We start from the raw sequence: 22,518 nt of genomic DNA, 5'->3' as shown, positions 1-22,518 counted from the left end.
GCCACTGAAAGGCGAATTCAACAATATATAATATGAGGGGTCTACAAATCACCTTTCCAGAATTATTGGTCCGACAAATATGCAATCTATAGAGATAACACGTTTAATTAGGAAAAAAACTTACAAATGGTAGAAATATCTATTACAGATTATCAAATAATATTATAACAAAGGTAATATAAACAAATTTTACTCACTAAATAATACTAACTAAAACAAACGCATAACAATTATTTAGGATGTTCTATACAGCCTTAATTTTGCGTCATACCTTAATACTTCATTTAGAGACTGCATACACTAGCAGTCTCTAAATGAAGTATTTCAAACAAACTCAATTTCATTTTGATACCTTGACGTATTTGGGGTCTGAGTTCATTTTGAGATCACGTATTTGGTCTCTGAATTGCTGGACAGTGGCTGCTTTATTTTCATGAACTAGATCTTTAAGTCCAGTTGAGTCTGTATTTAAACAGTTTTCTAAGACAGGACTATAGCGGTAAGGAGCACCATCTTGCTGCCCAATTGCTCGTTCTTCCGCTGGTATTGAATTATCAAGTTTTATTAATCCGAAGGCAAGATTGCAGCTTTGTTCTTTTAATATTGAGATCCAAAGATGCTTGCCGAGTTTAAATATGCTTCACTGAGTATCTGACGAAATTTTTCGTTTTTGTAATGCAGGCTTCCCGCTCTCCTAAACTGACGGTAGATTATGTAAAATGTTTGCAAATTTATTCAAGCAGTTTCTAACAGCTATACCTTCACATTTATTACCTATAACATTCTTCAATTTTCTCTACCATAGTAAATATTATTAACGGAAAAAAAGGAATAATGAAAAATACTTATTAGTGTAAATACTGGATGAATGTAACGTGACTGCTTTTTCTAAAATAATATGAATTCATATAAAAAACTTGAAAAATCCAAATTAATCCAAGCTACTACTGAGACAAGGTAATCGAGCCTCGTAAATGATCCATCCTGTACCTAACCTGCGTTAACACTGTCTATTTAACTTCCTTTCAATTCCACTTGAATTCCTCGGAATTTTTTGGAATTCCACTGTGATTTCTTGGAATTCCTTGGACGCCATTATTGCGTACGAATTACTTCAGTTTTCATATACAGATTTTTTTTAGCGTTTTTAGACACTTCAAGGCAATCGCGGAAAAAATACTTTCCCAATCCGCAGAGTTGCAGTTCGTAAAAAAATCATTTCTGTTTTTCTCAAGAAAGTCACTTAATACGCAAACATCAATCATGAAGTAAACAGATGTTGTTAACACATTTACGCCCTTTGAAACCGGAGATGAATAACAGTCCTTCGGGGTTTCTTTAATTACGCTTCTGTGTGGGTGCTTTTCGGAGGACCCTATAAAGTCTATGCATTTTCTCATTACATTCCACTCGATTTCCAAACCAGTCCGGTAACGTGCAAAGAGAAACATGCGCTCTTCAATCGCTCTATGCATTTTGCTGCTCGTTGGATTGTGTGCCGCACAAGTTAATTTCTCCCCTAATTGGGGCAAAAGGGCTGTTAATTCTAATGGCGACAACAACGACTGCAAAGAATCTGTGGATGCCGTATTGTTTATATATAAAATTATACAAGTAAGTATGGTCACAGAGTCATATATAGAGTTTTATATTACCGCGGTGCTAATATTTTCAGAGCGAAGCCCAAAGGATGTTGGAGTGTGGAAAAGTGTCTTCCAATTAAGTAGTTAGCTGTGGTGCTCATGTGTATGCTATGTATCGGCAAATGAAATAAATAATATTTCAAGCAAGTTTTTATTTGAAGCTAGATACCAAACATATGTCGAAACTATCTTTACTGAAATACCGAAATAAATGAGGCAAATTGCTAGGAACAGTAGTATACAATGTGTCCCAAATTCATGTTATCACAGGATTTCTCGGTAACCAGCCAGTAGAACTTTACTGGCTTTTTGGCAACTCTGTGTCAGTTTTTGGACCCCCTGTTTTGTTCCCGAGATACAAGGTGAAATAGAAATTTTGTGATTTTTGGGATATTTTTGACACCCTGTTACATAGAAAAATGCTATAGATATTGTTACGTAAAAGCAACAATTTTTTGGAAAAATTCTAATCGAGATATAGATATTCGAATGATGTCACCGAGGGGTAAAAACATCATTTTATACAGACCAAAAGGTATTGTATACCCCATTGACCCCAAAATTCTTATGTAATGCTTCTTAGTCAATATGATGGAACTACAGTTAGTCCTGGTAATTTTTCAAACAAACATCCACAGGCTACTGTAATACTTTTTACAAAACTTTTGGATTCCTTCTGCGTCGGTTTTTGCTGACCAACTTGCTGATGTTTCGGCAATCATCCTGACTGACACTGTTTCAGTCAAGCTCTGAAGAAGCCAACTGGATGATTGGCGAAACGTCAGCAATTTCGACTCAGCAAAAACCGACGTAGGAGGAATCCAAAAGTTTTGTAAAAAGTATTACAGTTAGTCCCGCTTTCATGGGTTGACATCTACATGTTTTTACTCATCAGGGGCCTAATAGATGCACTTTTTAAAATATAGATACGTAATTTATAGCTCTGACTTCTCCCTAGCAGTAATCTTTCTGTCAGAAAATAATGTTTTTAAATCCGGGAGTAAACATAAACTTCTCAAATTTCCTGTAGTAATGAGAGTCTTAAAAATGTACATGTTCTGGTTGGGATATCTGGTTGCTTTCATTTCTTTCATTTTCAATACAAAAAAATCTCGAGAAGCCATCTAACATAGAGGACAGTATCTATCAATATGATTACTTCTGGAGTAAGACAGGTATAATTAATTTTTTTTGGATGTCAGAAAATTTGGAGAAAATACTTGGGTCGGAGACATTTGTTTTTTTTTTGAATGATTATAACTTTTTTTAGTACGGATCTGGATTTTAAATTTTTGATTTGCCCTTTTTCGTAGGAACATAATGTGATAGATTGCGATACACTGTTATTTTTGGGATTACAGAACGCACCAGAATCGTGTCAGCATTAAAAAGAAAATTATGATAGTTCCAAGAAACCAAAACGTTCTAAGTTAAATCTGCCAAGACAAATTTAAAAAAAACTAACCAAAACCAGAGAAAAAACAAAATTTCACGTAAGTCACTAAGTCTCTAGAACATCGCAGCAAGCGCGATTTTTATATGATTGGATTCTCTTTCCAGACCAAAACATTTCATTTTGTTTGGCAACATTGTATAATGACGATTAATTAGGCTAGTAATAAAGTTTCTAAAATCGTGAAATCTAACTTAGTTTTTTCGTTTCAAATACGAATCATCCGATTTTTTTTCTTAATTGTAAATTTAAGCTGGTTAAGGCCGGAAACGGCATACAGGTACCCATGCGCACCTCGATAAAACGCTTGACAATGCCAACACAATGCCCATACAATGCCTATAATTCCCATACAATACTCATAATACATACAATACTGACAATACTCATACAATACTCGCAATGCCCTGCAATTCCTCTGCACACCAAAACTTATTGTGTTCCCACCCCTCGTATATCACAATATACACTTCGGATAATCTAACACTTTAAAAAGGAAAAAAAAATTAACAAAGGAATATAATAAACGAATTTTAAATGGCTATAGAGCATTCATCCTTATCCTCTAAAGATTTAAATGCCTGAGTTGTCCCATTTTGTAGCTGCTCGATAGTATTAGCTAGATTCTGAACGAAAAAATCTAATACTAAAAGTTAATTCTGGTAGTGTTTTATTTAGACTTGTTAGATATCTATCTGCCGTTAAATTATTATTGGAGATGACGATAATAATAGTGACAAAAATCTGGTCGCATTTCTTCATCTCCATTATTACTTTATAATTTTCATATTTACATTTTATTATTATTCTTTGCGTTTGTGATTTTGACACCCCCACAGTTTCTTCAATATTCCAGAATGAATTTGCGCGATTTGCCTAAAAAACTTGCTAATGCCATAACCTTTTTGTCCTCTCCATATGTTTTAGACCTTGCGCTTTAAAAATAATCCATTATTAATTCATTTAAATTTAATTTGGTGAAAAGTGGCCTACTTTGACTGCGGCCATTTGGAAATAGTCCGTAACTTATAGTGGAAGTGAAAAAATATATTTTTTAAGTAGGTATGATAACAATTTAATCGCTGTTTTCATTTATTTAAAGAAACATCTTCGAGTTACTCTAATACAACTTACAAATCTTGTAGATCTCTTCTTCTTGGAATTGCTTCCATCTTCTGCCCAACAGAGTTCGATACGCTTTCAACTATGATTCATGAGAAAGCTGAAAATAATCGTTTATCTTCTACGCAGAATCACATTTAAAAATTGGAAAAACAAATGCCAACGCTAGAGAAACTATCAAGCTCTTCTCAACGAGCAAACACTATGGTAGATGTATCATCACAACAAGAAACGGAAAAATCAGTTCTTGCAAAAGGTTCCAACTTCGTCCTTGCCCTACGTATTATCCCAAAAGAGGAAATTATTTCGAATGTTGAGCCTATCCTAAACAATCTGCCATCTCAAACAGCTAATGAAATTAGTGTTGAAACCGCAAAAAATCTTAAAAAATCCCAAACTCTTAAATTTGCATTGCTCTAATCCCTAAAATCTAATCCCGACATCGTAATTCTAAAAGCAGATAAAAGCAGATAAAGGAAGTCATGGTCACAAGTGAATATGAGGAAATACCTCAAAATATTCTTACAGACGGCTCCTATTGTCAACTTAGAAAAGATCGTACATCATGGAAAGCAACCTTAATTCTATTATTAAGGCTTCTTCTCTATCTAAAATTCCTCCTTTCTACGAACTTCCTAAGATTCACAAACCAGGATTAACTCTTCGGCCTACTGTCAGCTCCATTGGTTCTATAACATATTCTCCAGCAAAATATCTAACTTCTGTATTAAAACTCTTTACAGGGAAAATGATAGTTTCGTACGTAATTCCTTTCATTTCATTGAACACTTACATTAGATTAAAACGATATTCTGGTTAGTTTCGATGTAGAATATCTCTTTTCTAAATTCCGCATTCCTGGAACTCTCAACATTATTTCAGATATATTAAAATCTCAGAATCTGGAACCAAACCTTCTGATCTTAATTGAAAAATGCTTGTGTGTGACATATTTTTCTTGAAACGTCGGGAACACCTATAAAGTCACCATTATCACCAGTCATCGCGAATACATTTATGGAAATACTCGTTGATTTCCCTCATTTAGCTCCCGGCCACCTCCCTGCGAGTCAGTTTCAGTTAAGCTCTGAAGAAGTCAACAGGATGATTGGCGAAAATTTAATTTATAAACAACCGATGCAGGAGGAATCTAGAAATATGTCAATACCTCCTGCGATGTTTGGATTTTAAACAATCCTGAGAAAACTATATGCAATATATGCTTACCCGCTGGTATTTACTTCTAAAAATATCCTGTCTGCGTTTAGGGTGGCCAGAGTATTTCCATACAACAGAAATATTTTTGGTGATGATAGGCAGGATCTAGGCGTATTAAAGGTAGAAGAAACCAAAGACTCTACACCAAGAAGAAATAACCAGGCCAAACCCAGTGACCTTCAACGAAAAGGATACTCCAAGCCAAACAACAACCTTCAGGAAAACTGACACTATTTAATAGAACAGCAATAGTTACAAAACGTGATTGTTCACTGACGAAATCACAAGAATTTACGCTAGAGTCTGCTGATAGGGCTGATATTCAAATACCTAGCTGGCAAGAAAAACGAATAGAGAGTTAACAGACACCCCAGTGAAAGAGCTATTAGAAGAAGTGAGAAACAAATACCAGCAGAATAAGAGAAACAAGAAAGAAGAAGCAGCCAAAAAAGAGATTTTGGTTCTGCAAAGAAAATGCAACAATAAAAAGGAAAGTGAAAATGAAGAAGAATGTTTCTGCTTGGTTTTTTTGGAGTCATTCTCCAATTGTCTACTAGACGAAGAATGGATCAGCTGCTTAAAAATAAAATTCCATGTTTCTTTTGAGTTGTTTAATGTGAGTATATAATCATTTTCGATATATGATTTTGTAAATTATTTATCATTTAGAATGCACGTGACAACCAACTCCGCCATGGAGCACGTTGTTACATCTGTATCATGTTTTTCAAAAATTGAAAAAAAAAGGCTCCGGTATATGTATACGGTCGGTATATCTATCTATTTATTAAGATGAAACACAAATCACATATGCGAGTGTCTAAAATTCACATTCACAAAGAACGTCAACGTCCAAATACGCAGTCAAAATCTCATAACTTCGTTGACATTTAACTTACTATTGGTACAATTTAAAAGTCAAGGCAGTTGATAATGAGTAATAAGAATTGTAAAATTGTTAAATTTCTGGAAAATAAACAAAACCTTTCGTTCCTTTTAAAATGTCATTTTGACGTTGCTTGCACAACCTCTCGTCTATATTAAAAGTTAATATCACAAAGTTTGTGTCAAATAATTTAAATAAATAAGTGACAGTGGACGATATCGTAGGAACTAGGATACACCTTAAAACTATATATTGCACACGATCGTTAGCAAAATGGTCATAGTGAAATAATTATTCGTAGTGATTGTTGCAGCGGACTCGGACTGAGCGTTCATATAAATTATCCTGTCGTTGGTTGGCTGTACGGGTCTGAAGTTATGACTAAGTTGACCTTTGCCGTTTGAGAGATGCCTAAACGCTTCGATCTGAAAGAATATGAAATTCATTTCAAATACTACCAAAACATTTTCTTCAAAATATCATTGAAAACTGGTAAGCAACAATAAACTTGTGAATTTTTCGCGAGGTATCTTATTAATTGAAAATTTTTCGAAAACTTTGTCTATAAAACATACCCATAATTAATAAAACGATATTTTGTGTTAATGGGGAAAGAAAATAAAATTTGTAGTTGCTACTAGGTCTGAGTTGGAATTGGTATTAATTACTCTCGTTTCAACCATTATTTGAAGTGACCAATGTTACTATTTACAATTTTTTTGGACTCCTGCAACGGATTTGTTTTTAAATCAAACTTATTGATGTTTTGCCGATCATCCTGTTGGCTTCTTCAGGAAGGACAAGGACTGACTGAAGAGCAAGGGGTTTTACCGATCATCCTGTTGGCTTCTTCAGGAAGGACAAGGACTGACTGAAGAGCAAGGGGTGACTGATCTCAACATTGGTTAAGTAGGTAAGAATTTTAGTTTTATCCAACAAGATTGAATACCCAGTTTTATGATTGTGTCCGACAACTGCTGATGAGATTATTTGCCATTGTCTTGATATATTTTGTCTGGTCCCTCTTTACCAAATATGTATGGAATGCTGTAAACTCGCGATATCTCAAATTTTGTTTTTGACCTATCAAGATGTTGAGAGATTTTTGGACAAGTGGTAAATCTGGTTTTGACGTTATATTTCTATCTATAGAACTTGTGATAAGTAGACAGTGATGTTTTGAATGTAAGGAAAGACAACAGTGGTAAGTATGAGACTGCTTTCGCACTCATTGTCTTTGGAAGGTTGTGGGGAAGTGTATTTTGTGATGGAAAACTCAATATCTCTATTGTGGAAATTATTAGAGAGAAGAGCAGATGTAAGGTGGTTTAATTCTAGGTTTAGTGACTAGGGTTGAGGTAGTTTAACAAGGTAGGAATCCAGAAGATTTGTAAATAGTATTACAGTAGCCTGTGGAAGTTTCTTTGAAAAGTGGTCAATGTTGTTTCCAACTTTACGAGCTATAATCTACAGCTGTGGAAACCACCAAAATATTCAAACACAAAACAAACAAATACTTACTTGTCTACTTGACAATGGGATGGTATTTTTAAATTCGATCCAGATCACTACTTCTGAACACGGGGGTGTGGTGAGTGACCCTTCGTAAGTGAAATAGGCTTCTCTCTCCATCGTTGTGAATTCATCCAAAGAAACAAAATCGTCCAAATCGGTAGAGGATTGTGCCTCCCGAACTTTGCCTAGTGCAAATTCGAACCCTTCGTAATTTGAGTTATTCGTTTCCCGAACCTATACAAAAATACGTATTTTTAATAGGGTTTTCCCACCAAAGCAACAGCAATCTGAGATTCTGAATTTACTTATTTCGAATTGTGTGACTCTAAATTATTGTTTTAAGACCATTTTACTCAAAGTGAACTTAATTTATTTGATATAAGAATGACATAGAGTGGTTGATTAGACAGAATATTAGATGCAGTAACCACCGTCACGTTAGACGTTTATGAAAACTGAGTGGTTGAATCGTTTAACAGGTGACACTGTTTTAAGTATTCTAGAATTAAAAAACTTTTAAACTCATCACAATTGGTAGGAAACTTTTTCTTTTAATTCGATTTCTCTATTTCCTACAGCCTATTAAAGGCTCTCTTGATGGTCTTTTTCTGGAGCTTGTTCCAACTAGGATATTGTTCTTTGCCATTTGCGGCAATTTGTGGTCGTTAATTATTTTTCCTTTTCAATTCTAAAATCCACATCTTGGATTCTACTTTGTCTCTGTTGCATTGTGATTTTCCTAACAAGGATCTACTGCTTTCATTTCCACTGTGCACATCATTTGTATGATATGTTGTCGTATCTAACCTTGTCTCCGCTGTATAAGATACAGTGCATGGCTAAAATATGGAACAAATTCATTTAGAAATTTGAAGAAAAATATTTTTTGAAATAAACACCAAAAATATACAGGGTGGGCTAAAAAGTACATGCCTGTAGTTTTCGAATTTGGTGTCAAATTTCACGCACAATTTATATAACATACCCTATACATATCTCTTACGGTTTCTGAGCAAAAGAATAAAAAAGTTCTTACATTGTTACAATTACATTTCTGTCAGTAATATATAGTATATGAATATATAATATATCTAAATGTAAAAAAAAATATTTTTTATTGGATACTGAGACAAAACAAAAACTCAAGAAGTTTGTAATTTATTGAATGCAAAATATCCAGGAAGACCACACAGCGAGTAAAATTAAGGGAAAATTTATAAAGCAAATAAAAGATCATCTACTGTAAGGTCGTATAAAATATAACATTAAACAACAATATTAAACATTTTATTAGAAGTTGAGGATAGTGCATCCTCCATCTTAAACACAGAATTCGAAAATGGATTTTAAAAAACAGTAATCTATTTGGACCAGGAACTTGCTATAGACATATACTGTTGGGACCATCCTGTATATTTTCTATTTGCTTGGAAAAAATGTCGGTCTGCAGGTCTAACTTCCCTTGTATTATATTCTTGGTTTTCTCTCAATGTTTATATATAATTTAATATCCATATATCTATATCCATAATCCATAATCTGCACCCAGATACGTAAATTGATTAATCTGTACAACATTGTTCCATTTCTAATATACATTTTATCGGGTCTTTATGTGTCGTTGAAGTTCACCGGCAAGTTTAATCGCTTATCTTCTTGATTGCAAAAATGAAGTAGCCGTTTTAGATTGTCTGCTAAATCAGAGAAGTACCGCGTCATCCACATATTATGAAAATGGGTTTCTTCCATTCTATATTCCCATCTTTTACACAGGTTTGCTATAATGTTACCCATTGCTTTTTTAGCTGGTAACTGTCCTATTCTTACATTACTTCTACAAGCTGTTTTTCGCTGTATCTGATACAGGGTTCCTCTTCTTCTTTTAATAGGGGACTTTAACCAAAATATTAAAAAAACAATTATTTTTTGAATAGTTATAACTTCGGCACTTTTATCAGTTTTCACTGGGCATAATGAATTATGGAAAGAGCATTCGCGCCACAGAAAATGATATGCAAAGTGTAAAATGAAACACTGGAAAACAATTTTCTGGTCACCTCAAAAGAATATAAAGGACACCGATGCTCTACCTATGTTTTCAAAAAATGCATTTAACACAATTAAATTAGAACAAAAAATGTTCAGATTTTCACAGTTATTTATATGTTGATGGTAGGTGTTTCGACAACACCGTGTCTTTATCAATTTGATGACCTTAGTAACCATTTCGACGACTTCTAATCGTTTTTCTATTTGTGGGTCTAGCGTCCAACATTCGCACCGGTGGAGCAACACACAGCAAGTATATAAGATTTGACCATATGAATTGTAAGCCTCAACTAAGTTCTTAAGATTTTTTCCATATTCGTTGTAGTTTTTCGGGTTGGTTCTATACTTGCAAGTATTTCTTTTTTCGGATGACATAGACTGTTGATACTACCTGCTAGGTATTTTACTGATGCTACCAGATGTGCGCTTATTGGTGCTTTTGAGAATACTAATGCTTTGGTGTTGGTGATATCTCGATGCAAACCGAACATTTCGTTATGATCGATCACTGAGCTTATTAAGTTTTTCCTGCTTGCTAATATGACAGTGCCATCAACGTACCTAGCATTGTTTATTAGTGTACCATTGATTCCGCGCTGAATTATTTCCAATGCCTCTTTAAAAATGACCTGCGGGTACAAATTAAAAAGCAACGGTGAATCGTGGATTTCTTGGTTTTTTACAGATTTCTACGGTTTGTTAGATTTTTCTTTGGTAGAAAAACTGATTATAAGCAGGAATTTTAGTTTGGTCAAATAAAATTTTCACTTTAATGATTGTGTTCCGCAGCTGCTGATGAATTTATTTGATGTAGTCTAAGAGCTCTTTCATGTCCTTTTAGCCTAGTTGATACTTTTCGTCATGTTTCTTCAATTTGCATATCAACGGAGTTTTGACTTTAACGGATTGAATATATTGAAAGATGTTTATATAAGAACGTTTGATATGTGGTGAGTGATGTTTTGAATGAAAGGAAGGACCACAGTGGCAAGTATGTGATGAAACGCTTACAACTCTGTCAACAAGTTTGGTGATGGTCATTTAACAATGTATCAAGGTATTAGTCTGTGTGCATTGGGTTTTTGTGAACAGAACGACCCAATGTTAGGTTTGATTTTCTATTGATAAGAATATCTAAGAATGGGAGATTATTAGCTTCTAATTCAATGGCAAAATGTGTGTTGGAGTGTATAAGATTTAAATGGCCAATAAGATCTCGGAGACCCAAATAATAAGAAAAATAAAAGGTATTCCAGTGGATATTTCTTAGAGAAATTTGAACAGAAAATAAAATACTTAACGACTACTGATTTTAACTAAACAGCAACATTAAAAATATTTTGATCCGATAATAAAGATAATGAAATACTCTGAACAGATACACATCTCTTCCATTCATCCTTAGAGTAATTTAAAAAATTCTTACCGAATACAAAAATGACAAAACCGAGAGTCCATCCCCAAAATTAATGGCATTGTTGAAATCTTCGTACTGTGTGTTGAAGAATACCATGTGTAGCTCTAAAGGAAACCTAAAATACGAAAAAGCATATGCAATGCGTTTAGCTTAGAAATAGTCCATTCTAAACCATTTAAGGCATCCTCAAAACCGACTATGAATGTGGTGCTACTTTTTAAGTAGAAGTAGAAGCGTTTCACGCTGAGAGATGCTGAACTTTTATTAAATACCGAAGCGTTTGCTAAATTTACAGCGAACATACCTTTGATGGTTGATGGTATTTTCGGATCCTTCCGTGTCGTTAGTGCCCCAGTGAAAATGTAACTGGGCAAATTTGTATTCGCCCTTTAACGGACCACCGTATATCTTCGGAGATTTTCCCTGTGTCACAGATAACATCACTGCAATGGTGTCGTGCATAAAATTAGCTGCAAAACAATAATTTCACAATATACGCTACCAGTGTGTCCATTGTTCGTTAGTTTCACTACTTGTAGAGGTTTCTCGAAGTTTTCGAATATGAGGGGATCGAACTGGACTACTTTAATGTTATCTTCCTCTATGTCTATTGGACTCTGCAGTTTTCCTATACAATTGGAATATTTTTCTCCCCAAAAGGTTGGCCCTGCAGACAAATGAGTTGGAGACAATTGTGATTTATGAAACCCGGTATGTACAAAATTTTCTAATATTGACCATAATTGGTACTGTTTTGCAAGCCCTAGACAAATTCATTTTTTTTTTCTTCAATGCTCTCTATACTCTAGGGAAGAGACATTAATAACCTACCTAGCAGCGAAGAAAGCAAAGCGAAAATGAACTTGGGCATCTCCGTATCGGACTACTAATTACGAAATAAATTACATACTGACCAAAGATAAAAGTCTAGTACAAGCTAGATAGATAGACACAATCTCTAAATCTAAACAGAGGAGTATTATAGGAAGCTCTACTATTTTAAGAATACGCCAGCACCTACATTAAAAGAAATTTTAAAACGGGAAACAACAAATGTTAACTCTGAAATAACTCTAGACATATTCGAAGAGGAAAAAGAAAAAGCAATAAGCGAATTGAAAAGAAACAAAAACCCAGGTGAATATGGTATTCTAACTGAGAAGCTAAAAGAAGGAGACGAAAGAGTTACGAAACAGTTGAGGATCTTTTTCAGCAAGTGCTTACATGAAGGTAAAATATAACAACAATGGGAAAAAGCACACACAATATAGAAGAAAGACGATCCTCAGATTCTAATAACTATTGTCTATTTTGCTTTATCCCAACTAAATAAAAACAAAGGTTATTATAAACATACTAACTAATAAATTCGACGCATATCTTGTTCAACACACGAGTTTTAGAAAAGAATAGCACCATAGACCATTCATACACCCTAAAAATTCTTATAGAGAAAACCAATGAATTCAACCACTATATCTGGCTTACGTAGATTATGAAAAGTACAGGTTGTTAAATAAGCACTGAGCACCCTGAGAGAAATAGATCTAACCACATATTTACCTATTAATCAAGAAATAAAGCAGGGGGATACAATTTTGCCTAAATTATTGACTCTTGCCTTAGAGGACATCTATAAACCTCTACAATGGAAAAATCAAATAATCTCAGTAAATCGATCAAATCAGGTTTGCAGATGACGTACTGTTAATAGCTCTAAAACATAAAACCTCCAAAAATGCTGTCATTACGCTTCAACATCAAATCTTGCTAAAACACAAACGATAAGCCAGTTAGAGATATAGAAATAAGAGCTGTTGAATAAGTTAAGCAAAATTACTTTATGATAAAAATATTCAACTTCTGCTTTATTTCAGCCCTGACTCTTGCAAGAAAAATTCTTGATAGAATAAGAAAAAAAGAAAGATCTATGCAACGGTAATTCATATGATAGGATAGGAATTTCCATAAGAATAAGAAAAGAAAGAAATATAAACAGAGCTCTGGATGCTATTGAGCAAGCAGCAAGACTTAAATGGCCACAACGAACGAGAATAATTTATTGTGTGTGTTCAGCAAAAAGTAAAATTGGAAAATTATGCAGGAAAAGGAAGACTCGCGTAAGAGAAAACTGGCGACAATTAGGGAGGCTTATATTCAGAGAGACTCTATAGAGAAAAAGGGCTCAATGATGATGATGATGTTGATGACTCTATGTCTAAAAGAAAGGTGGCGGATGAAGAATGATGGGTCGTGGGTAGTCTATCAATCATAGATAGAATTAACGCAATTATAATTACTTACTTCTCTATCAAATTGCGTTTTTTGACTTAATTAGATATTTAAATAAGAGCCTGTGCAACTCAGTGAAAACTGCATCTCAAACTTACCTCTAATTTATGATTTAGGAGGCTGAATAATATTTAAAATACAAATAAAATTTTATCCTTACAACTTTTTTGCAATATCTTCAGAGTGCACAAATTTACCCATTATTTAAGTGACAATATTACATTTTAATATTCTAAACCATTCTCAATTGATTTATTATCATTTATTTTTTCATTACCAGTTAGGTTCACCAACTAACTGAATTGTTTAAAATTAACTAATTGTATTAATTACTCGTGCGGTCTAAATAAATCATTTTTAAATCAAACAACATTTAACAAATTTAAAGTCTTTCTTTTTTTACTTTTCAACATCTTAATACTTAAATACGCAGACAGTTAATCAAATTATTAAACCTCCATCAATTGATTAGTGACAGAGTCAGTGATTAAAACTAATTAACCTAATATAGAAATGCGGTTTGCACTAAGTTGTTTAATCCTGATTTGACTATCTAATTTTTACCCCCCACCACTTTCCTTGCAGACAGAACAGCATCAACCAAAGAAGGCTTTAATTAATCTCAGCTTTAAAACAAACTCACCTTAACTGTGATTAATATTAGATTTTTTTCAGGAAACCGAGTTTTTAAAATCAAGATAGGGGAGATGGACTCCTCAATTAAATTCGATTAAATTTTTTTTGGTGTTGTGGGTTAGTTTTTTTTTTTTAATTAAAATGCAGTTTATCAAAGGCACATATCGTCCCCATTAAATTAAACCAAGGAAAGTGTATTTCAAAGGCTTTATTAGACAAAATTATCTTTACCATAAAAATTTAAAACAAAATATCATTAAATGAATAAAACATTAAGTACATAATTCATGAATAAATGTTTTACAGCGGTATCTAAAATCATCACAATCATTGTGGCACCACTTTTCTCTCGCATACGATTATTTTACCTCTTCTTTAATAACTTTCTGGTGTTAAATTTAGATTGACCAGCCTTTCCACATCTAAGGAATTTCGTCTTATTGCCACTATAGGTTGAGGAGGGGGTAAAAGTTTTCTCACCGGGATATCGACAACTGACGATGAAGACAAGTTAAGACTCCCAAATGTCTAATTCCATTTGGTTTGTGTAATCTGTATATCTGGTGTCAAAGCTGATGCAAACTTCCGGTTCTAGAAGACATGACGTTTGAAAGGATTGTTGCCAGTCTTTTTTATAATGAATTAACTACATTTGATTTCACCATATGCTTCAGATAGGCTTGATCGAAAAGGCCTGCTACTTTGATTGTGTTTCCTTTCCCAAATCTATCGCCATAATTGGATTTCTTGAGCATAACTATTTTACTCTCATATACCTCACAATAGTTTAAGGACATCTGAATCATTCGGTCAGTTTCAGGTGGTATCATAAAGTATAGAAAATAATCTCTATTCTTTAATGGGGATTGACTGCAAACTATGAAATGGAGATAATCTTAAACTCGCCTAGACTGCGAACTTTATAATTAAGATCCTTATAAGGACCATTGGAATCCAATAAAAATGAGTCCTCCGAAAAGCACAATCCACAAATTCCTGAATTCCTGCACTAAACATAAGTTGAAGTTGAAGAAATACTCCTTATACGTGCTCTTGACCAATTTATTGTTCCGCACTGTAAGCTTTTAGAACATTAAACCATGTCGATAAACACCGGTACTTATCCTTTAAACAATTGCTAATTTCTCACGTACAATACGTTCCTCGCCTGGAAATGTAATTACGAATTTAATTAAAAGAAAGAGGATGTGTAAAATATTTGATGATATACCGAACACGGAAATTACTTTATGTAATCTGGAAAGTTTTAACCGCAAAAATCGCAGTATTTTTTATAAATTGTGTGACAATGCAAAATGAAATACATATTTTCCACTATTCCCCATATATTATTGCCTTGCGCAATTACTTACTCGAACTGTTAAAAATGGATATCAGATTAATTTCACATAACTCCCCAGTGCCAATAGGCGAATTAACCGTAAAACAGAAGCTCTCATTGACGTAGATACGTACTGCCCCGCTAGAGTGAGCCACGGGGTACCGAAATAAAGTAAAAAGTAGCCCCTCTTATTTCAGTAATAAATTGTTAAAGTTCAGTTGTTACAAAACTGTTTTATTCTTTTATCAATTTGGTTATTACAATACAATAATTACATTTAGATCCAATGGAGATTTCCAAGTAGTCATAGGTGCCTAAAAAAAAAGTACAAAACAAATCGCTCAAAGTTTTATTCATTTTTCATTAATTTGGTAGGACGGAAGAATACAATTATTATATTTGAATCAAAATTTTTAATGGAACTCGTAAAACTAACCAGAACTAGCATAATAATATTTAACTTGTTATGACTTAAAACTATTATATTTATGATTCGATTACGATTCTAAGATTTGTAATGAAAACCATACTAACCAAAACTAATTCTTCATTAGTTATAAAATCATATCAATATTTTCCTAATACCGAATCTCTCCCTCTCCCTCATCTATATCTTTAGCATTTTCACATATTTTACGGGAAATATTTATTTACTTTAACTTACCTTCCGAACCCTCATATCCAAAATCTTGACAATAACCTGTAATGAAAAAAAAAAGTTGTTATGCCGATTTATATTGAACAAAACCAAAACTAATCAACCATACTACAGAAAATTTGAAACGTGTGAAGAAAAACTTTATATAATTTAATAAGTCGTTTATAGTGTGTGAAAAAAAGGGAGTAGCGGTTCAGAAAAAGGTATATAAAAAAAATGTGGTCTTCCTTCTCAGATTGTTTCATGCATCTGTGGGTTCTGTTTCTTCTAATGATATTTATTTTTCGCTATAAACATACTTTATAAAATAGTGTCAAACATCTTGATTACGTATTTAAATAAAAATGCATTAATTTCAATGTAAGAGAGTTTGTTTTACATACGAGAATTTCATACCTTTCTTAAGTTGAAAATGCAGCTCTCCTGAAGTTTTTATCTTATAGGTATTTTTAATCGCTTTTCTAAGAACCAGCTATAAAGATTTGCAACTTTTTTCAATTACTTAATAAAAATTAAAAATAATATGAAATTTTAAAAATCATTGGGCTTTTTGAACTTTTAGATAATGGTGGAGTTATGAAACACGAGGAACTTTTTGATATAATAAATAAATCTACAAAAGCAGTTTCGATTCCAAAGTCACAGAAAATAAGGTTAAAATTTTTTGCAACAAAAAAAGATAAATGTATATTCGAAATAACTTTAATTAAAAATATTTTTCCCGAAAAACACATTTCCGTTGACGGCATGGTATACGTAAGAGTAAATTTAGTGAAAGCAGTGAATGTTCCAAAATATTTAAAACTTACGAAGTAACCTGTTAGAGGAGTTAATTGATGCTGTGCAAATGAATTTTAGAATACTAGGAAATATTCAAGTATCAATAATTTTCAAAGATATAATTAATAGACCGTCCGTAGTTGAATGGTACTGCAAGACTTTCAAGGAACAAAAATCTAGCTACTCAAAATTAAGGAATGATGAAGCCCTTTCAGCAGTGATTGGGGCAAAATTATGCAAATCGTGATACAATGTAATTAGGGCCCAAAGAAAAACTTCTTGCACATATCTTACGATTAAATTCTACAAGCTCCGGATCAGCGCCTGTGGGTAGGTTTTTGGTTTTATCTGTATTTGAACTAGTTCCCATTTTTCCAGTCATATATATGACATATCGTCCTTATCGTTGGTTAGTAACACCTAATCATCCACGAAGTGTGTATAAATGAAGTGCTAGTTTTTACAAAACTTCTGGATTCCTCCTGCGTCGGTTTTTGCTGAGTCGAACTTGCTGATGTTTCGCCAATCATCCTGTTTGCTTCTTCAGAGCTTGGCGGTGCAGTTTCAGTCAAGCAACTTCGACTCGGCAAAAACCGACGCAGGAAGTTTTGTAAAAAGTATTACAATAGCCTGTGGGAGTTTCTTAAAAACAATAAAAATTAAAATAAACTGGTTCTGGAAGTTCTTTTCCCATAGCTTAATATTTTTTTTTCGAAGAACATAAATTATATTTTAAACAACGTGAGCGAGATTATTTTGTGACTTCAAATTCCCTCGATAATTTTTTCCGAATTTTAATTCTTGATATTGATTGGTGGTACAGATTTTTTGCTGATTTAATAAGGGTGTGATTTATATTTGTATGTTCTAAGGCCTGCCACAGCCATCAGAGTTTTGGAGATCGATAAACATTAGATAAACTTCCCTGTTGGTGCTCAGATATTTCTCTATTATTTTCCTTATATAGAATGCATTATCTACACAGTATACCCATGCGCGGAAACCAGATTGTTCTTCCTCTTCGTTTGGTCTATACTCTTCTTCTATCTGGTCTCCGATTACTGTACCTTTCTTGTGGATCGAATAGACCCAGTTGCTATTCGACCTCCTATATAGCTATCAATTTCTTAACATTTCTTGTCCCACAGTGTCCTTTTTTTCGTCAATATTACTCTCCTTGTGTGTCTTTTTTGTTCTAAATACCACTAGCAGTCCTCTTGGGTCCTTGCTGCCAGTCATTCCTTGTACAGCTTCTTCTTATTTTGTACTAAATTTTCTACTTCTTTTTCCCACCGTAGCTTAGTACTTTTCCTCTTCTGCCGTTCAACACCCAAGACTTCTTCTGCTGCTTCGTTGACACTTTTTTTATGTGATTGTTTATTTCCCCCGTCGTTTCCTCTTTTGTGTTCTCTAATTTGTTATCTAATCTTGTGTGTGATATAGTCTGACTGTTCTTTCGTGTACTTAACTTTCCAAACTGTATTGTCGATTTTTGTTATCCCTGTTTTCCCTGCAGAAAATTTAGTCTTCCTCTATTCAAAATAATTTTCTGATTTGCATTTTCTCGTCATGGAAATTCTTTTTTTTAAGTAAAAGTGGTGTATGACTTTTTTCATGGCAATCTTTTCATCTTCATTGATTACAGTTTCTTTTCCTTCTGTTGGTATATTGTTCTATTCATATCCAGAAACACTAACCATCTTCAACAACTGCAGGAAGGTAACTGTTATTTTAAATTTAACTACTATACTATACTATACTATACTACTATATATATATATATATATATATATATATATATATATATATATATATATATATATATATATATATATATATATATATATATATATATATATATATATATATATATATATGAATAGAACAATATACCAACAGAAGGAAAAGTTCCATGACGAAAAAATGCAAATCAGAAAATTATTTTGAATAGAGGTAGACTAAATTTTCTGCAGGGAATATATATATATATATATATATATATATATATATATATATATATATATATATATATATATATATATATATATATATATATATATATATATATATATATATATATATATATATATATATATATATATATTTGTTTTTGCTGATTGAATTACATTGGCAATTTTCTTGTCTGAATTGAAGGTTGTTGCTATTTTGTTTTTCTTAAGGACTCTGCTTATTTTGTCTGTTGTTCCTTTGACATAAGGCAGGATAGCTTTGGCTATAGGTTTGTCTTCTTCTTCTTTTTCTTGGGTTTTAGTGGGCCGTGGTCTTAGAGCTTTCTTCATATTGTACTCGGAGAAGCCATTCTGTCCGGCTGTACAACTTTTGTTTCTTCCTCTTTGTGGTCCTCGTCTGCCAGTGTTTCTGATCATGTGATCAATGTTTTGATCACTGATTGTAATGTGACGGGTAGTGATGTGAGTTGGCGTTCAGGTAACGGTTGGTGTGAGTCGGCTTCCTGTATATATATATATATATATATATATATATATATATATATATATATATATATATATATATATATATATATATATATATATATATATATATATATATATATATACAGGAAGCCGACTCACGCCAACCGTTACCTGAACGCGATGTATAAGTTTACTTGCACTTCTGTCAAACCTATGATCTGTATATCTTGCAAACTTATTTATGTTACTTTGACTCTTAAAAAGAAGAGAGCTCGCAAAACGTTCTTTCATCTTCAGCTCATATTTCTCACCTGGCTTCATGTACAACCCAGAATCCATGTGTAACTGATAGCCTAACCAATTAAATCGGAAGTTAAGAAAAGAAAATGTCCAAACAACGAAGCGAAAATATCTTAAACGCCTATGGAAATACGGTTCAAACATGATATATAACTCTCTCGCATAACTAAACAGATCAAAGTTTCCAAGATGAGAGATATTAAATAATAAAAAAATACTTATAAAAAATATTGAGTGCTAATTTGGCTTTAACTAAATTAAAGTCACCAAGACCAGTGCCGTGAGGCACCTTAAAAGAGATATATGCCACTGTTTGATTTGAATAAGCCACTAAAATTTCGAATTTTTTGACAGTTGAGTTGTTTTCGTATCTTACCACATTTTCGAGAGCAAAAAATATAGATCGTAGGAATTGAGAAAACATATTTTTAAGGGCGTATATTCTTCGGACCCTGTGAAACTTAATTAAATTATTTCAATAAAATTACTACTAAAGAAAGTGATGAAAATGACGATCACCGCAACTATGAACAATTTATATGATATTTTCCTCTTTAAATTTGTAGGTGTAGGTGCTGTAACGCATCGTATTTAATCGTTTCCAGATGCCGTCGCAATAAATTGGAAGCCATACCAGCTAAATTTTTACGGAAAAATAACAATAACATTTGCGGTCCTATTTTGAGGTTGGTAAAAACTAGACTTTAATAAAAAAAATCATTCGGTGTTTTTAGAGGTAAATAATGATTCCGTAAAATGTGGCATTTTTTAAATATCTCCAAATTTTGAGATTTGCTTGAGGGGTGGGAGAGTAAAATTTCAGTTTTTTAAAATTTTATATATACATATATTTTTATCAAAAGTTTTTGGACGTTTACTTTTTCCAAATTGCGCCTAAAAGTGTCCTGCGTTATGAACACGTCATTAACATACCCGCCAGTGCGTGAAATGACCTAACGGCAAAGAAATTACTTAAATTGGTGTCAAAACTTTTTTCTACAATATGGCAGTTCAATCATGCGTTCGTTCGTTGTAAACAAAAATTTAAAAAAAAAGCAGTATTACGCAAGTGATAAAGGCACACAAGAAATGGGTGTCGACGGCATTGAAATCAAAAACTTTTACGTAAAACCTAATCCATTCGTCACATTATCAAAAAGGTCCAGTTCCCACGTTTTTGATTGCTTTTATCGAATTTGCGAGATTGCGATTTGTACAAGAATTCTTTTTAAATAAATTGCTGGTAAAAAAAGGATAGTGCTCCTAAAACAACCTAAAATAATAAAAATCATGGATTTATCAATATGATGAATACGATAAAAGGAAGGTTCCCAATAAACAAATAAAAAGCAGATTTACAAGCGTTTATCAGTACAGAGATGTATTTTGATTTTAATAGTGTGGACGCCTTCAAAATTTTAAAGTCGTTGTTTTACTTCCTTCTGTAAAATACCTAAATATACACTAATCTAATGTGCGGACAGCGTCACTTAACCACATAAGTTTCGTTTCCCACAGATCCGAGCTGGCCACTTCGGACATTTCCGGGATATTTCAATCGGATATTTTCTGAGATATTACGGCACAATTTGAATTTTGACGTTTGTCAATTCTGACTGTCATGTCATTCAATGTATTCACGTTGTTTTACAGAAATTGACCCAAAACTAACGGTCGTAGAAAAAGTATAGTATGCAACACGTTCGGTAATCTTTTTTACTTACTCGTTTATTAAACACTCGTGAGTCGAATGCCGTTTACCGCACTTGTTGCATAATATACTATTAACGCTTTGTCATTAGTGGTGTGTTATAGTCATTATTTGTGATGTTTAAACCGTGTGTTGAAGAAAATTTCTATGACACAGTAGAGGGAAGCAAAGAATTAAAATGAAAGTGTCGTTTTATATGAAGTATATAATATTTAGAGGAAATGAAGTTCATTCGGAATACATTGGTAATTTGAAATACTAAGTTATTGAAGCTAGACTCAGTCATCTCGTTAAATATGGTATACACTATTAGTTTAGCCTATATTTAGTGGACAACTGACTTTGTAGTTATTTTGAATGATGGTAAGGAACAAGCGCACTATAAAAGTGAATTATGGCGTGACAAAAACTTTTTTACTGGAATTAAGTCCACAATCATCGCTTCGATGTTTGTTTTTAAATTAACATTAGTTGTGTCTTCAGGTAAGTAAAAGGTTTTGTCTTAAATTGTTAATTTCATTTTTTCGATAAGCTAAAGCATTTGTTTTTTCATGTTGCTAATTGGGAAATTTGAAGGATATGAAGTAATTGAAGTAAAAAATATGAAGAAACCAAGAACCACATTATTCAGACTACTTGCTGAAAAGGACACATCAACTGAACTACTTGTTGGGGGAAAACCTGTTTTTAATAAACACTTTGAATCTCTTTTGGGAGAATATTCGCTTAAAATGAAGCCCAAATTATACGGATTCACTCAAATGGATATAAGAAGATTAGAGTACCAATTAGCTGATAGAAATAAGATTCCAACTCCATTTAATTAGAATGCAGCTAGCCGATATTGGTAGTTGGTATATTTGTACCACCAATTTCCAAAGAAAAACATGACAAAGACTTTCATAAGGGAAACACCTCTACGTTCAACAAATAGAGCATATCCGTCTGAATGTATTCTAACTAATTTATCTACAGAGTGGTTTAAACACTTTTTTGCTATTTATTATATTCAGAACCATCTCAAAAGTCGATCGTCTTGTTAGTTTCTGACGGGCAATTTA

At 33.0% G+C, this 22,518-nt stretch overlaps 1 protein-coding gene across 2 annotated transcripts in view; it reads right to left on the bottom strand.

Moving 5' to 3' along the window:
- Nucleotides 1–1,726: 1,726 nt before the first annotated feature.
- LOC132701591 (carbonic anhydrase 2-like) overlaps nt 1,727–22,518 on the bottom strand; it is a 38,605-nt gene continuing 17,813 nt past the window's right edge. The window contains exons 2-8 of one of the 2 annotated variants that reach the window (XR_009618792.1): nt 16,238–16,273; nt 11,806–11,970; nt 11,608–11,746; nt 11,313–11,418; nt 7,844–8,071; nt 5,446–6,747; nt 1,727–5,368 (exon numbers count right to left, since the gene is read on the bottom strand). Coding sequence is in view for 1 of the 2 variants with exons in the window: in XM_060669665.1 (XP_060525648.1) it covers nt 6,568–6,747; nt 7,844–8,071; nt 11,313–11,418; nt 11,608–11,746; nt 11,806–11,970; nt 16,238–16,273 (854 nt within the window). In the remaining variant the exon portion in view is untranslated. Of the gene's footprint in view, nt 6,748–7,843; nt 8,072–11,312; nt 11,419–11,607; nt 11,747–11,805; nt 11,971–16,237; nt 16,274–22,518 lie in introns of both variants that reach the window. The other variant, XM_060669665.1, reaches the window with a different exon arrangement.

Source organism: Cylas formicarius, unplaced genomic scaffold (assembly GCF_029955315.1).
Source record: "Cylas formicarius isolate icCylForm1 unplaced genomic scaffold, icCylForm1.1 PGA_scaffold_4__25_contigs__length_36172078, whole genome shotgun sequence".
Taxonomy (NCBI): domain Eukaryota; kingdom Metazoa; phylum Arthropoda; class Insecta; order Coleoptera; family Brentidae; genus Cylas; species Cylas formicarius.
Note: the sequence above shows the minus strand (reverse complement) of the source record. Positions and strands in the feature narration are given on the sequence as shown.